The sequence below is a fragment of the Gekko japonicus genome, unplaced genomic scaffold (assembly GCF_001447785.1).
Source record: "Gekko japonicus isolate JY-2015 unplaced genomic scaffold, Gekko_japonicus_V1.1 scaffold3138, whole genome shotgun sequence".
In the NCBI taxonomy this organism is placed as follows: domain Eukaryota; kingdom Metazoa; phylum Chordata; class Lepidosauria; order Squamata; family Gekkonidae; genus Gekko; species Gekko japonicus.
Window position 1 is genome coordinate 159,320 of NW_015166519.1, and position 16,834 is coordinate 176,153.

General features: G+C 46.7%; 1 protein-coding gene across 1 annotated transcript in view; it reads right to left on the minus strand.

The window, feature by feature from the left end:
* SCAPER (S-phase cyclin A-associated protein in the ER) overlaps positions 1 to 16,834 on the minus strand; it is a gene marked incomplete at its 5' end in the record, with an annotated part of 174,582 nt that overhangs the window by 152,820 nt on the left and 4,928 nt on the right. The window contains 5 exon segments of the mRNA XM_015412282.1: positions 2,465 to 2,572; positions 5,867 to 6,019; positions 8,157 to 8,238; positions 14,686 to 14,843; positions 14,953 to 15,084. Of these exon segments, the coding sequence (XP_015267768.1) occupies positions 2,465 to 2,572; positions 5,867 to 6,019; positions 8,157 to 8,238; positions 14,686 to 14,843; positions 14,953 to 15,084 (633 nt within the window).

Below are 16,834 nucleotides of genomic sequence, written 5' to 3' on the forward strand. Positions count from 1 at the left end.
AACCATAGTCTGGGATTTTTTTTTTTAATAATGGATAAAATTGGAGATTCCGTCTCCCCATCTGAACCTCATCTTGGTCTTTCTAAGCTAACCGAAAAATGGTTTCCCTTTTTGGATTTCACAGCCCAGGATTTGCAGTTGAAAAATTATGGTCTGGAACAACAGCACCATTATATATTGTCTCTCCTCTGAAGTGATGTGGAATAGAAGTACTATAATCATATTCTTACATATACTTTTTAGCTTGAAAGTTGTGCTATTTAGACTGCATTTTCCTAAAATTGCTTGGTAATAGTTGCATTCGTTTTGTATGTATTGCTTACAGGTTGTTTAAAGACTGCTGTCTTAAGATGCTGTTGGTGTAATATTGTATTATTGTTGTAATTCTAATATTGATGTTCTGATTGTTATAATTTTTTTACAATTTTCAATAAACTTTTATTAAAAAATGGGGAAAAAGACCACTGTGTCACCACTGGCTAGAGGGCTGGACTAGAAGTAAAGGTAAAGGTTTCTCTTGCTCAAAAGCCAGTTGAATCCGACTCTAGGGGACAGTGCTCATCTCCGTTTCCAAGCCGAAGAGCCAGCGCTGTCCGAAGACTTCTCTGTGGTCATGTGGCCAGCATGACTAAATGCCAAGGCACACGGAATGCTGTTACCTTCCCAGCGAAGCGGTACCTATTCATCTACTTGCAATTTCTTGCTTTCAAACTGCTAGGTTGGCAGGAGTGGACTAGGAGACCTGGATTCAAATCTGCACCCATGTAGACGGCCACTCTGTCACAGCCTAACCTACCCTCGTAGGGTTGTAGTGAGGATAAAGTGAGCAAGGGAGAATCGTGCACACTGATTTGTGCAACTTGGAAGAAGGGTAGGATAGAAACGTGTGGGAGAGACTGATAAAACAGCGCAGGTCCTTGGGAAATATAAGCTTGCCCCCCATCGGTTCTTTCTCGGGCTCTTTGGAAGCCAAAGAGGAGCAAAAGGACGAGAAGTACAGATCTTCCCAATTCCAATGAACACAGCAAAGTTGGTTAGAGGATTTTTCCTGCAAAGCCCTGTATGGTTTGGGACGAACATATCTGAAGGACACCCTACTCCCCAAGAACCCGCCTGACCAATACAGCCATCTTGGAAGGGCATAATTTGGATGCCCCCGGTTTCAGAGATTAGGTGGGTGGCAGCCCAGGAGAGGGCCTCTTCGGTCATGGCACCAAGGCTCCAGAACTCTGTCTGCCCCCTTCTGTTGCTGCCTTTTGCCAGCGGGTGCAGGCTGTTTTGTTTCATTTAGCTTTCCCTCTATGATCCCTCCTATCTAACCAACGTTTTTATGTTTTTGGTGCAGGGGTCATTTGCTGCAGGAGCGCACAGGAGCGGTGGTGAGGAGAGGGGGGAGAGGATGCAGAAAGCGTCGTGCGAATGATGCCTCACTTTCACAAGCCCTGGGTGGAAGACCTCTCCTTGCCGACAGACAGTCCCCCCACCTTTTTCATGACTTTTGTAACGGCCTTAAGAATATAAGAACATAAGAGATGCCAATGTTGGATCAGGCCAAAGGCCCATCCAGTCCAACACTCTGTATCCCACAGTGGCCAGAAATACCAGTGCCATCAGGAGGTCCACCAGTGGGGCCAGGACATTAGAAGCCCTCCCACTGTTGACCCCCCCCCCCAAGCACCAAGATGACAGAACATCACTTGCCCCAGAGCCTTTTGAAGCCGTCCATGCTTGTAGCACCCACCACTTCCTGTGGCAGTGAATTCCATGTGTTAATCACTCTTTGGGTGAAGAAGTACTTCCTTTTATCCGTTCTAACCCGACCGCTCAGCAATTTCATGGAGTGCCCACGGGTTCTTGTATTGTGAGAAAGGGAGAAAAGTACCTCTTTCTTTACCTGCTCTTTCCCATGCATAATCTTATAAACCTCGATCATGTCACCCCTTAGTCGTCTTTTCTCCAAGCTAAAGAGCCCTAAGTGCTTTAACCTTTCCTCATAGGGAAAGTGTTCCAACCCTTTTATCATTCGAGTTGCCCTTTTCTGCACTTTTTCCAAAGCTATAATATCCTTTTTAAGGTGTGGTGCCCAGAACTGCACACAGTATTCCAAATGAGGTCTCACCATTGATTTATATAGGGGCATTATGATATTGGCTGATCTGTTTTCAATACCCTTCCTAATAATCCCCAGCATAGCATTGGCCTTCTTTATTGCAGCCACACACTGTCTCGACATTATTTACATGGCACTTTCTGCATCCTCCCCTCCCCTTGCCACCTACGTATCTCTGGCCAGTGTCTTCATAACCTCCATGCATCTGATGAAGAGAACTGTGTTTCTGAAAAGCTTATGCGGCAATAAAATTTGTTAGTCTTAAAGGTGCTCCTGGGCTTTTTACTATTTTGCAAAGATAGTACCGGGGGTGGGGGGGGGGAGAGGAATGAAAATATATATATTAGCACGTACCACTTCTTCATCCGAAAGTTCCCTCCCTTGGATACTGCTGTTCTCTCTCACCGCTTGTTGATGTTTTTTCCCTTTAATGTGGCTGAAAAGATAGACCTCCGAGGAAATCTAGGAAAACAAAGCACAGTCTACTAAGTCTCTACATGCAGCTTACAACAGTCAAATAAATAAATCAAACATCTTCCGGAGAGGATGATTAAGTAAGGCTACGACCTGGATGGTATGGATCCACAAGGGTTAAGCTGACTCTAAATATTATAAAAATGCAAAATTTATTCAGGTGTACACATTTTAAAACTTGTTGTTGTTGTTCAGTCGTACAGTCGAGTCCGACTCTTCGCGACCCCATGGACGAGCTCTCGCCAGGCCTTCCGATCTTCTGCCGTCCTCTGAAGTTGGCTCAACTTCATGTTCGTTGCATCGATGACACTGTCTAACCATCTCATCCTTTGCCGTCCCCGTCTTCTTTGACCTTCAATCTTTCCAAGCATCAGGGTCTTCTCCAGTGAGTGCTCCCTTCTCATTTGGTGGCCAAAGTATTTGAGCTTCAGTTTCATTATCTGGCCTTCCAGGGAACAGTCAGGGTTGATTTCTTTTAGGATTGACTGATTTGTTCTTCTTGCAGTCCAAGGGACTCTCAAGAGTCTCCTCCAGCACCATAGTTCAAAAGAATCTATTCTTCGGCGCTCGGCCTTCCTTATAGTCCAACTCTCGCAGCCATACATGACTACTGGGAATACCATTGCTTTGACCATGCGGACTTTTGTTGGCAGGGTGATGTCTCTACTTTTTATCATGCTGTTTAGGTTCGCCATCGCTTTCCTCCCAAGGAGCAGGCGTCTTTTAATTTCATGGCTGCAGTCACAGTCTGCGGTGATCTGGGATCCCAGGAACGTGAAGTCTGTCACTACTTCCACGACTTCCCCTTCTATTTGCCAAGGAGTGATGGGGCCGGATGCCATGATCTTAGTTTTTTTGATGTTGAGCTTCAAGCCCACTTTTGCGCTCTCCTCTTTTACCCTGAGCAAGAGGCTCTTAAGGTCCTCTTCACTTTCTGCCACCAGAGTGGTATTGTCTGTATATCTGAGGTTATTGATCTTTTCCCCAGCAATCTTAATTCCCGCTTGTGATTCATCCAGGCCAGCATTTCGCATGATGTACTCTGCATATATATTAAATAAGCAAGGTGACAGTATACATCCTTGTCGTACTCCTTTTCCTATGCTGAACCAATCAGTTGTTCCGTATCCGGTTCTAACTGTCGCTTCTTGGCCCTTATACAGGTTTCTCAAGAGACATGTGAGGTGGTCTGGTACTCCCATCTCTTTAAGGACCTGCCATAGTTTGTTGTGATCCACACAGTCAAAAGCTTTAGCATAGTCAATGAAGCAGAAGTAGATATTTTTCTGGTACTCTCTTGCTTTCTCCATAATCCAGCGAATGTTGGCAATTTGATCTCTAGTTCCTCTACCTCTTCGAAACCCAGCTTGTACTTCTGGTAGTTCTCTATCCACGTACTGTTGAAGCCTAGCTTGTAGGATCTTGAGCATGACCTTGCTAGCGTGTGATATGAGTGCAATTGTGCGATAGTTTGAACATTCCTTGGCATTGCCCTTCTTTGGGATTGGAATGTATACTGATCTTTTCCAATCCTGTGGCCACTGTTGCGTTTTCCAAATTTGCTGGCAAATGGAGTGCAGAACTTTAACAGCATCCTCTTCTAAGACTTTGAATAGCTCAGCTGGAATACCATCACCATACCAGAATTATTGGTGGGCTTTATTTGGCTAAACTGGAGGCCCACAAGCTTAACCCTTGTGGATCCATAGCAACTTTTTGGGTTGAGTTTTCTCCCCCCCCCCTTTTTCCCCTTCCCCCTTCCCTTCCTTTTTGTTAGCATACGACCTGGATGGCCCAGGCTAGCTGTGAAGTACTGGGTTCGAGACGCATTGCAGTGAACAGCTCTACTTTATTAAGTGATTTCAGGAACAAGACTGAAACACCAGGGCAACACCCTTTTAAATAGCACGCAAAACCCACAACCAAACACACCCAACTCCCAACAATAGGCTATTTACATAACAGTAAAATAAATAAGGTAATTGGATCAGTCTTTTCCAGTTGTGGAAGGACACTTGCAGCTGTGGAAGGACACATTAGTTTCTCATTGGTCACTTCCAGAGTCCTGGTGGGCTATTGTTCTAGAGCTTCAAGCTCAGCCAGTCTCTGGTGGATAGTCCTGAAATGTTCTAGACCTAATACATAACACCAGCCCAATCTCATCAGATCTTGAAAGCTCAGCGGGGTTGGTCCTTAGATGCGAGGCAGCCAAGGAAGTCCAGGGTTGCTACGCAAAGGAAGGCAATATCAAACGAGTACTGTTCGTCGGTTGCCTTGAAAACCCTACAGCAGTGGGTCCCGGGCTTGGGCACCTTTGGACTTCTGACATCGCACGGTGGGCACAGCCACAAAACGGCTTCCACGGGAAGCAGAGCCAGCCACAAAACGGCTGCCGCAACTTACCTTCAGTCACACGGTGACGAAAGCAACGTCTGCACAGCCAATGAAATCTCCGACGGCCAATCAGAAGCCTTGCTGGGCAAAAGCCCCACTCGGCCCTGCCCACTTTCTAAAAACACCTGGCAGGCATTTGTATCCCCTCTACATCATAGACAGGGGCATGCTGAATATGGGCCTGCCTAACACCACATAATGAATTCATGGCTCAGGTGATATGAAGAACATAAGCCGATGTTGGATCAGGCCAGTGGCCCATCCAGTCCAACACTCTGTGTCACACAGAGGCCAAAACCCAGGTGCCACCGGGAGGTCCACCAGTGGAGATGCCGGGGATTGAACTTGGGACCTTCTGCATGCAAAGCAGAGGCTCTACCACTAAGCCACGTCCCTTCCCTACTTCTCCAGCATTCCACTCATCCCCAGAATCACAAAGTATCGAGTACCCTACACAGGGCTCTTTTTGTAGAAAAAGCCCAGCAGGAACTCATTAGCATAATAGGCCACACCCAACAGCAGAAACTCATTAGCATATTGGGCCACACCCCTGACAGCACAGCTCATTAGCACATTAGGCCGCACCCCCATGTTACCAGAAGTGTGCTCATCCAGCCACACCCACCTTTCCCTTCTTATTCTGTTTACCTTGTTTGTTGTCCAAACCCAGGGCCTTTTTTTGTAGCAGGAACTCCTTTGCATGTTAGGCCACACCCCCCGAATGTAGCCAATCCTAATGAGCTCCTGCTGTTGGGTGTGGCCTATTATGCTAATGAGTTCCTGCTGGGCGTGGCCAACTCGGGAGCCAGCCGGAACTCCGTTCCTGTGCGTTCCTGCCCAAAAATAGCCCTGAGTCCCTACACATTCCCTTTGCAACAGTAACCTTACCAAGACGTTGCACAACGAACACTGCTTCTTCCGCTCGTATGGCGTCAGTTTTGGGGCGTAGTCGGTGTTCGCGTGTCTTCCGCTGCTCAGCTCAGCGGCCTTTTCTTTCCTCTGCTCTATCTGCTCCATGTGCCTTCGGATGCTCTCGTCATGCTGGGTACAACCGAAGAAACCCGAATAAGGACACAGAAGTGACAAGAAGTGGGACCGCCACACTGCTGTCCTCGACCGGACATCAAGTACCGATACCAGAAATGACACACTTGCAAAAACCCTAGAACTAACTAATCAAGCTATTTTAAATTCCTCAAAGACACCTTTCAAAGGGTTCCCAAATGGTTCCAGAAGGAGTGGAACTCGTAGGCCCCGTTCCCTCTTGGTTCTGGAAGGTCAGAAAAGCCCCATGGTTGTCCAATGTGACATCATCCCTTCTCCTTACTTCCAAGGGGGGGTACCTAACCTCTCTGAGTAGCAACCATTGCCACCAGCAAATCTAAGAGTATCTACTGCTAGACAGATGTGCACATCTAGCAATCTGTATCTGTATTGTCATTGAGAAGATCTGCACAGTTGCCATGGCTCCCTCTGGACTCGTACTAGCAAGTGCTGAATTGCAAATGATAATGAAGCTCAAGACGATACATCCACCTGGACCGAATCGAGACCTAGGTTTCCTGTCTCGTTACCAATGCTGATTTCTCCACACCTATTACCCCTCTGCATATCTCACCTAAATCTAATCACGCCTGCTATTGCTGTTTGCCTGCTAATGTCGTTCGGCATCTGAAATCACTCCAGTTTCCAATAAATAGGAAACTGAGGAATTGAGCACTGACTCACAAAAGCTCCTACCTGGCCACATATTTTGTTAATCTTTAAAGTGGTACTGGACTCTTGCTCTTTTCTACTAGCTAATGAAGGGACCATCTGTCGCACTTTTGAGCTATTGTGTTTGAGAATATATAAACCGTGGCCAGAAGAGTATTTAAATGAAGCTCCACAATGGCAGAAAGAATAAATGCCACCCTTCCTTGCTTCAATGGTACAGCTTTACCGGTCATAGCCTTCATTGTAAACATGCTATTTAAAATAAATAAATGAAATTCTCCCTTTTCCTTTCAAAGCCCACCCTATTTATAAAAGTTGTTTAATATTTATTTTATGCTGATTTACTAAAAGACAAGAGGCCAAGGACTTAATAATATTTGGATCCTTATCCTTCAGAAGGAAGGAGAAACTTTGATTGTTGCTCATAAACTCATCCTTTTCTAACAATGGGGTTATCCATCTCTATCTTCCCTAAATAAAGGGCATTCAAGGACTAAGCGAGCCAAGGTCCCTATTTTCCCTGTGTTACAAAACCACTAGAAATAGGGTTGCCAGGTCCCTACCTGGCCAGTTTGGTGTAGTGGTTAAGTACGTGGACTCTAATCTGGAAGAACCGTGTTTGATTCCCCACTTGCACCTGGCTGGATGACCTTGGGCAAGCCGTAGTTCTGATAAGAGCTGTTCTTGAAAAAGAGCAGTTTCTGTCAAGAGCTCTCTCAGCCCCACCTACTTCACAGGGTGTCTATTGTGGGGAGGGGAAGGGAAAGGAGTTTGTAAGCCGCTCTGAGACACCTTTGGGTAGTGAAGGGCGGGGTATAAATCCAATCTCTTCTTCTACCTTGTGCCGACGGGGGGATGGAGGCTCCTTACCTTGCGACCATCGTTTTTGGCCGAATCTAAAACATCCCCCCCAGCGCGATGACATCACATCTGGGTGACATCATCGTACCAAGCATGTTGGTCATTGGGGAGCTCTTGGGGGGAGGGGCGCCCCCCGCCAGCAGCCGGATGGTAGGCGGATCAGGGGGTGGAAATTGGGGAAAACCATGCCCCTATCGGGGGGACGGCAATCCTAACTGGAAAGGATAATGGTAATCAAAATTGAAAGCCAGAGAAATTTCAGCAAACGTGGAAGATCAGGGAGGCCAGATGAGTGCTTAGTATACTCTGCCGGCACTTTTCGTCTGCCTTGAAACTGGGGTCTGTTTGTACTAAACAGCTCTAGACTGTCCCCCGATATCACTTTGTGTCAGCCTTCTGTTGCCGAAGGGGTACACTTGGGTCATGGATTCGGTCCAGTGTGATGTTACGAAGCTCATCAGCCTTGGTTCCCTTCAGAGCTGCCGTTTGAGAGTTCACTCACACTCTCTTTCAGCCATGTGTACTGCTAGACGAGTACGAGTTACTTCACTCCTCTCTGTCTTTCTCGCAGTCTCCACATTCTCCTCCTCCCTGGGTACACCTTCAGCTGGATCTTCTTCTGGAGTTCTTCCATGGCCTCCTGCTGGGCGGCCGTCAGGGCGGCTAACCTCTCCTCTCGATCTCTACCAAAACAAGAAGTACCGTGTTGAAAAGCTGAATACAAAGAACGAATTCAAACCAGTTCTAAACAGACGGAATGTTTACTCGCAGATCATTTTTTTAAAAAAAATGTGAGAGAACGTACAGAAAACATCAGTCTTTATCGTGCACTTGACCAACTCAGGATTCTACCACCACCTCCTTGCGTTACAGGTGTAGACCACATCTGAGATCTTTTAACTGGAATGCCAAGGACTGGACCTTGGGCTTTCTGCATGCCAAGCATGTGTTCTATCGTGGAAACATAGACCCTCTGTCTGCTTTTAAGATGCCCAGCCTGCTTACCCCGTGTCAGGTCTCCCACTTGAGACACTCTCCACAACACGCTCAAGCAGTGGTAGTTTATTGAGATTATGCTTACTTTAGGAAACGGTCTCTGTGTCAGAACTAACGAAAGGCGCAAAAAATTCCCAGTTATAAGCAATGTTCCCTCTAAGCTGTGGAGTCTTGTGAGCAAAAATTCTAATTCGTGAGCTACTGGCATTAAAATTGTGAGCGAGCGATTTGGCTACTGCATAAATTAGATTGCTCTGAAGCCATGCTTCCTGAGCTAAGATAAAAATCCGTGAGCTGGAGGCTAAAAAGCTGTGAGCTAGCTCACACTAACTCAGCTTAGAGGGAACACTGGTTATAAGTAAGGCAAACAACATCCCACATCTCATGCATACGTCATCATCCAGCCCCTAGGTCACGATGGCAACCCTGACAGATATACGGCGCCTTATCTACATCCTAGCCTGGCAGAGAAGACTCCAAGGCCAACTGCCTTGGGAACCGGTGCTGGGTCACAGCATGGTTATGGTTCCTACAAGCATTCACTCCAAACAACCCATGCACTTCCCTCAGGAATTCCCTCCCCCCTCCAATATTATGGCAAGCGGATATTGAAGAGAAACAAATCTTAGCTTGACACCCTGCCTGCGGCAATGTCCCTGTTTATTGTAATAGTGCCAATTTGTGACAACGGATATCTCTGGCGGTAGATACATGGTAAATCCTTGAGAGCATAGAAAGTGTTTTACCAGTGAGGGTGACTAAGAGTGTTCTTCCCAGGATCTAAATTTGGGAATCAAAATGCAAAAACCCAACAAATACTTGAAGTCACTGTCTTTCAAGGTAAGGACATAAGAGAAGCCATGTTGGATCAGGCCATGGCCCATCCAGTCCAACACCCTGTGTCACACAGTGGCCAAAACCCAGGTGCCATCAGGAGGTCCACCAGCAGGGCCAGAACTCCAGAAGACCTCCCACTGTTGCCCCCCAAGCTCCAAGAATACAGCATCACTGCCCAAGACATACAAATATAAGAGAAGCCATGTTGGATTAGGCCAATGGCCCATCCAGTCCAACACTCTGTGTCACACAGTGGCCAAAACCCAGGTGCCATCAGGAGGTCCATCAGCGAGGCCAGAACTCCAGAAGACCTCCCACTGTTGCCCCCCAAGCACCAAGAATACAGCATAACTGCCCAAGACATAAGAATATAGAAGAAGCCATGTTGGATCAGGCCAATGGCCCATCCAGTCCAACACTCTGTGTCACTCAGTGGCCAAAACCCAGGTGCCATTAGGAGGGTCCACCAGCAGGGCCAGAACTCCAGAAGACCTCCCACTGCTGCCCCTCCCAAACACCAAGTATACAGAACATCACTGCCCCAGACATAAGAACATAAGACATGTCATGTTGGATCAGGCCAATGGCCCATCCAGTCCAACACTCTGTGTCACACAGTGGCCAAAACCCAGGTGCCACCAGGAGGTCCACCAGTGGGGCCAGAACTCCAGAAGCCCTCCCACTGTTGCCCCTCCCAAGCACCAAGAATACAGAACATCACTGCCCCAGACATAAGAACACCAGAGAAGCCATGTTGGATCAGGCAATAGCCCATCCAGTCCAACACTCTAGATTTGGCTCTAGAGCCTGTCTGCTTCTGTGCTTCAGAACTTCTGTGCTCCAGAACTTTGCTGCCCAGTCCTTGACTGCTCCTGAAGCTGAGACCCTGCTCAGTGATCACCTGCAGGTTGAGTCCTGACACTTGGGAAGACCAGCTAAAGCCTGAGGTCAGAACATTCAATCTCATTGATTCTGAAAAGCATGGATGCTTTTACAAGGAGAATAAAAATCTTTTCCAAAATGTACACATGATGACGGAGAAGGCAGAGGAGGACTGAATGATGTGTGTTAAGATATGATTTCAGGTGAATGAATTAATACGTTGCTCGCTCTGCTTCTGTATGGTTCGTGGGCCATAAAGACTGATTACTCCTCCGAGAAGAAAGCAGACGGGCAGAAAGTAGATTCTTCGAACGGTGGTGGCGGAGGAGAGTTTTGTGGACTGCCCAAAAGACAAATTGATGGGTTCTAGGTCAAATCGAGCCAGAACTCTCCCTAGAAGCTAAAATGGCTACACTGAGGCTGTTGTGCTTTGGTCACATTATGAGGAAACGAGAGTCACTGGAAAAGGCAATCATGCTAGGAAAAGCTGAAGGCAGCGGGAAAAGAGGAAGACCCGACATAAGAACATAAGACATGTCATGTTGGATCAGGCCAATGGCCCATCCAGTCCAACACTCAGTCCAACACATATGGGTTTAATGAAGGAAGCCACAAAGGCCCTCGGTTTCCAAGACCTGAGAATGGCTGCTAGTGACAGGGCATTTTGGAGAACATTTAATTCATGGGGTTGCCATAAGTCAAAAGCAGCTTGACGGGCACTTAACACGCACACACTCCTCCATATAGATCCTGCGGTCCCAGAAATTATCTTTCCTGGGATCAGAAAGGGCTGCAGAAATGAAGAGGGACACAGGAAAACTTCTGAGCGTGGGTGGCTGGATACACGCCATTTGTTTTCATTTTAGTAACAGGAGAAACAACTGATTTTTGACGGGCACTTAACACGCACACACTCCTCCATATAGATCCTGCGGTCCCAGAAATTATCTTTCCTGGGATCAGAAAGGGCTGCAGAAATGAAGAGGGACACAGGAAAACTTCTGAGCGTGGGTGGCTGGATACACGCCATTTGTTTTCATTTTAGTAACAGGAGAAACAACTGATTTTTATCTATCTATCTATCTATCTATCTATCTATCTACCTACCTACCTACCTACCTACCTAGAGAGAAAGAAGGTGCCACCACTCTCCTCCACATCAGTTGTACCTCACGCAAGCTAGCAAGTCAAAAACAGGCATTGCAGCCTTGACCTGGGTAGGCCGGGCAAGCCCGGTCTCATCAGATCTTGGAAGCTAAGCAGTGTCCACTCTGGCAAGCACTTGGATGGGAGACCTCCTTGGAATATCAGAGGTGGGAGGCAGGGGCAGGCTTTATTCAGCCACCTCTCTGGATATCCTCCAGGCTCCCAGTAGGGGTCAGTTACCAGAGGTCACCATGACTTCCAGGTGCACACACTCACACACGAAAATGTTTTACAAAAAACAACCCACACAGGCATTGCTGTGCCTCTCCTCTCCAGACATGCCACATCTCAACTGGTACAGGATGAAGCCAGGCACTAAAGTGCCCAGGGCTCTTTTTGTAGAAAAAGCCCAGCAGGAACTCATTAGCATAATAGGCCACACCCAACAGCAGGAACTCATTAGCATATTGGGCCACACCCCTGACAGCACAGCTTATTAGCATACTAGGCTGCACCCCCATGTTACTAGAAGTGTGGTTATCCAGCCACACCCACCTTTTGCTTGTTATTCTGTTTACCTTGTTTGTTGTCAAAACCCAGGGCTTTTTTGTAGCAGGAACTCCTTTGCATGTTAGGCCATAATGTAGCCAATCCTAATGAGTTTCTGCTGTTGGGTATGGCCTATTATGCTAATGAGTTCCTGCTGGGCGTGGCCAACTTGGGAGCCAGCCGGAACTCCGTTCCTGTGTGTTCCTGCCCAAAAATAGCCCTGTATCTATCTATCTATCTATCTATCTATCTATGGGAAGAGGCTAATTAAATAGTGGCAATCTCCTAACCTTTATAGTCAGGCTGCATGAACAGAGGCAGCTAAATGCTGCAAAATTCTGCACGCCTGTTCTTTGAAACTCAAGCCGTTCACAAATAACATGCAAGACATTTCCAATAATCGAGTTCGATGCGCCATCAGGGCAGAAGGAATCCAAGCTGGCAGCTTCACGGATTTTAATCCTTTCGTAACAGGGCCTTAATTGCCACTATGGATGTGTGAAACTTTCCCTGCTATTTACGTCTCGCTGAAAAAAACAAGAGCACGTATTCCGGGACACTTCCCCCCCACCCCAAAGGTGGGGATGTAATTCCCAACAGGGCAGAATTCTTCCAGATGGTTAGTGCTCATCCTAGCATCACAAGCATGGCTGTTCCCTACTTAAAGTACTGAGCGGCTCACTGTTGTGCATGTTCAGCCCACGTTCTCCAGCTAAGTGCTGGCTGGTTTGCTTCAACTTTTCCACTTGGTGCTCTGCACAACGGCTCCCTGTTGGTAAGACAGGATCGTAGTGATCAGGAATTGGGTGATCCCGTGTGGACAAAAACCATATGGGATGGGGGCCTTAGGAGGGAAACCAGATGTGATAGAGTGGAAAAGCTTGCAGGATCCAACCCTAGATGACTTGGGCTTCAGAAATGAGGTGGTCCCATTGGAAGTCAGATAAAATTCCAAGTAGAGGAGAATGAATAACAAGAATTATAGAAATAAAAGAAATGGACAAAGTAAATATGATTTTGTCGGGAAAAGATGAAAATGTGTTTAATAAAAGATGGCAGAAAGTGGATAGTTGGTTGGGGAAAAAATGGATAAAGAAACTCCAAAATATGATGTAAATGGATATAATCTTGTGTTATTGTTTGTTATGGAAAAAGCTAAATAAACTATTTTAAAAAAAAGAAATGAGGTGGGGTCCCATGTGGACGAAGAGGGAAACCAGTTGCAACTGAATGGAGAAGCTGGTAGGATCCAACTCTACATGACTTGTGCTTTGGGAACCAGGTGACCCCGTGTGGACAAGAGCCATGTTGGATGGGGACCTTCAACGAAGAGGGAAACCAGATGTGACTTGAGTGGAAAAAAATGGCAGGATCCAACGGTACATGAGTTGGGTTTCAGGAATCAGGTGATCCCATGTGGACAAAAGCCACGTGGGACGGGAGCATTCAACGAAGAGGGAAACTGACTGCGGTTGAGTGGAAAAGCTGGTAGGATCTAACACTACACGACTTGTGCTTTGGGAATTAGGTGACCCCGTGTGGACAAAAGCCATGCGGGATGGGGAGCCTTCAATGAAGCAGGAAACTTAGTTGTGATTGAGCAGAAAAGCTGTTCTAACCCTTTATGACTGTGATTAAATGTCTTAAGAAGAAGAGTTGGTTTTATACCTCACCCTTCACTACCAAAAGGAGTCTCCGAGCGGCTTACAATCACCTTCCCTTCCTCTCCCCGCAGCAGACACCCTATGAGGTAGGTGGGGCTGAGTGAGAGAACCGTGACTGATCCAAGGTCACCCAGCTGGCTTCATGTGGAGGAGGAGTGGGGAAGCAAACCCGGTTCTCCAGATTAGGGTCCCCAGTGTGGGGCCCTGCCACTCTTAACCACTACACCAGACTGTGGGTAATATACTTAATTTAGAAGGCTTCTTCGTTTTCAGTTAGCAACGCTCTCAAAGAGACATGCATACAAGGCTAACTGTAAAGAACTCCCCCCTAAACAATTCACTTAAACGAAGATACGAAATAAAAGCAAAACCAATCAGAAGGTACCCTATTTGTTAAGAAACAGGGTGGACCAATGAGTTACCGGGGCTCTCTTCAAAAAGACTGAGGACCTAGCTGTAACAAACTACTTTAAACCGAGAGCCATTCCTGAGAATAGTATATTCAGTGATGTTCACCAGCCTAGTATCAGGAGAGATGAATGGCAGATGGTGGGATGGAACACAAAAAAGAAAGTGCTCTGTCATGTATCTTGGTCTACAAAGGTAAGAATCGGCACTCTGAAATCATCCAGAAAGCATACTGGCAGCTACAAAGTTCATCAGCTTTAATATACCCATTTGGGCTAACCCCAGGAATCAATCTGGCTGCTGTAGCCCGGACCCACTGAAATTTCTGAACAGCCTTCAAGGGCAAGCCCCGCACAGGGCACACTGCAGTAGTCCAGGATTTGACTAAAAATATAAAGTCACAAAAACATAACGTTAACCGTCATGATCCAAGACTGGCTTTAATATATCCATTTAGCTAACCCCAGAAATCCTGCCTTCTGTATTCTGGACTGTTAACTTCTGAACAGCCTTCAAGGGCAAGCCCCGCACAGGGCACATTGCAGAAGTCCAGAATTTGACTAATATGAAGTCAAGCCATATCTCTAACCCATCATGAGCCATAAAAGCAGTCGCTACGGCAAAGTCCGAGGGATGAGAGTAAGCTACCTGGCCCTTTCGCGAGCGGCATCTTCGCGGGCCCTCTCCTTCTCCTGGCGCTGCTGCTCAATACGAGCTTCTTGCTCTTTTCTTCTCATTAGCAACTCTTCCACACGGGCTTGACGCTCTGCTTCCAAAACTCTTTTACGTTCCTAAAGAGAATTATTCTTTTATTCTTAAGCTTTCAAACACTAGATTATTGGGGTTTTTTTGGGGGGGGGGCATTTCCTACAGACCGAATGTGCTATTGCTGCTGGTTGTTTTTCATTTGTTAACTTTAGCCCTGATTTTATTGTACAATTATTTGTGGACTACTAAATAGAAAACTAGCTTATCTTTGAGCTTGGACAGAACGTCGTGACGCTTATTCTGGGCTTCTAAAGTATTTATAAAAGCGATTTCGTTGACCTGCAATTAAACCGAAGTTCAAAGACGAGAAACGAGGAGTCAGATACCTATCTCTTGGGCTGAGCGCCTTACGTACTACACAAATCTTCCGGAAACGATAACAAATTAAACAGAAGCCTGTATGTGAAACTGTTTCTATTGCCTTTTTCTTCTGCCCTCTTTTCCAGTCCAGCAATCTAACCACTATGCGAGACTGACTCTTTGTTGACCAGAAAGCCTAGACAAAGAAGTACGCCTTTGCTTGGCACCAGTTTAGTCGCTGGGAGGAGGGCTGTTCACCTCTGGGGTGGTAAAAAGTGTAAAGTCAGCAACCAGGTAATAAAAACAACCAGGGCTATTTTTGGGGAGGAACGCACAGGAACGGAGTTCCGGCTGGCTCACAAGTTGGCCACGCCCAGCAGGAACTCATTAGCATAATAGGTCACACCCAACATCAGGAACTCATTAGGATTGGCTACATTAGGGGTGTGTGGCCTAACATGCAAAGGGTTCCTGCTACAAAAAAAGCCCTGGGTTTTGACAACAAACAAGGTAAACAGAATAACAAGCAAAAGGTGGGTGTGGCTGGATGACCACACTTCTGGTAACATGGGGGTGTGGCCTAATGTGCTAATGAGCTGTGCTGTCATGGGTGTGGCCCCATATGCTAATGAGTTCCTGCTGGGCTTTTTCTACAAAAAGAGCCCTGATTACAACTACAAAAATAAACAGTACCCAGTGTGGTATAGTGGTTGGAGCGGTGGGCTAGGACCTGGGAGAACCAGTTTTGAACCCCCACTCCACCATGAAAACTTGCTGCCATGGAACCTTGGGTCAGTCACACATATTCTCAGCCTAACCCACTTTACAGGGTTGTTGCGATGATAAAATGTACAGTACAGTGGTTACTGGCTGCTACTGTTGTACGAATCTTAACGACTAGTAGCACTTTAGTATGATTTTATAATCTGTTTTAACTGCAACTTATGTTCTTAATTTAATTACCTGTTTTTATGTAAGCTGCCCTGAACCGGCTTTGGCCGGGACGGCGGGGTAAAAATCTGAATGAATGAATGAATGAATGATGCCAGAGAGGACAATTATGTAAGCCACCTTGGGTCTCCATTGGTGGGGTATAAATGAAGTAAATACATAAACCAACTAGGGGAACAAGGGGGGGGGACGATGGGGGAGGGTGGAACGAGCCAACTAAAAGCACACGCAAACAACAGTGATTTCACCTGATGCTTACAGCTAGATAGCAAGCTTCGTAGCTAAGGTGCTACCACAAAAAAGTCCCTGTCTCTAGTACTTCCTAAACTCATGGGGGGCAGATCAGGGCTATTTTTGGGCAGGAACGCACAGGAACGGAGTCCCGGCTGGCTCCCAAGTTGGCCACGCCCAGCAGGAACTCATTAGCATAACAGGCCACACCCAACAGCAGGAACTCATTAGGATTGGCTACATTAGGGATGTGTGGCCTAACATGCAAAGGAGTTCCTGCTACAAAAAAAGCCCTGGGTTTTGACAACAAACAAGGGAAACAGAATAAGAAGCAAAAGGTGGGTGTGGCTGGATGACCACACTTCTGGTAACATGGGGGTGTGGCCTAATGTGCTAATGAGCTGTCAGGGGTGTGGCCCAATATGCTAATGAGTTCCTGCTGTTGGGTGTGGCTATTATGCTAATGAGTTCCTGCTGGGCTTTTTCTACAAAAAGAGCCCTGGCAGAGATACAATAATTATTGTACTGTCTAAAGCAGGGCTCCCCA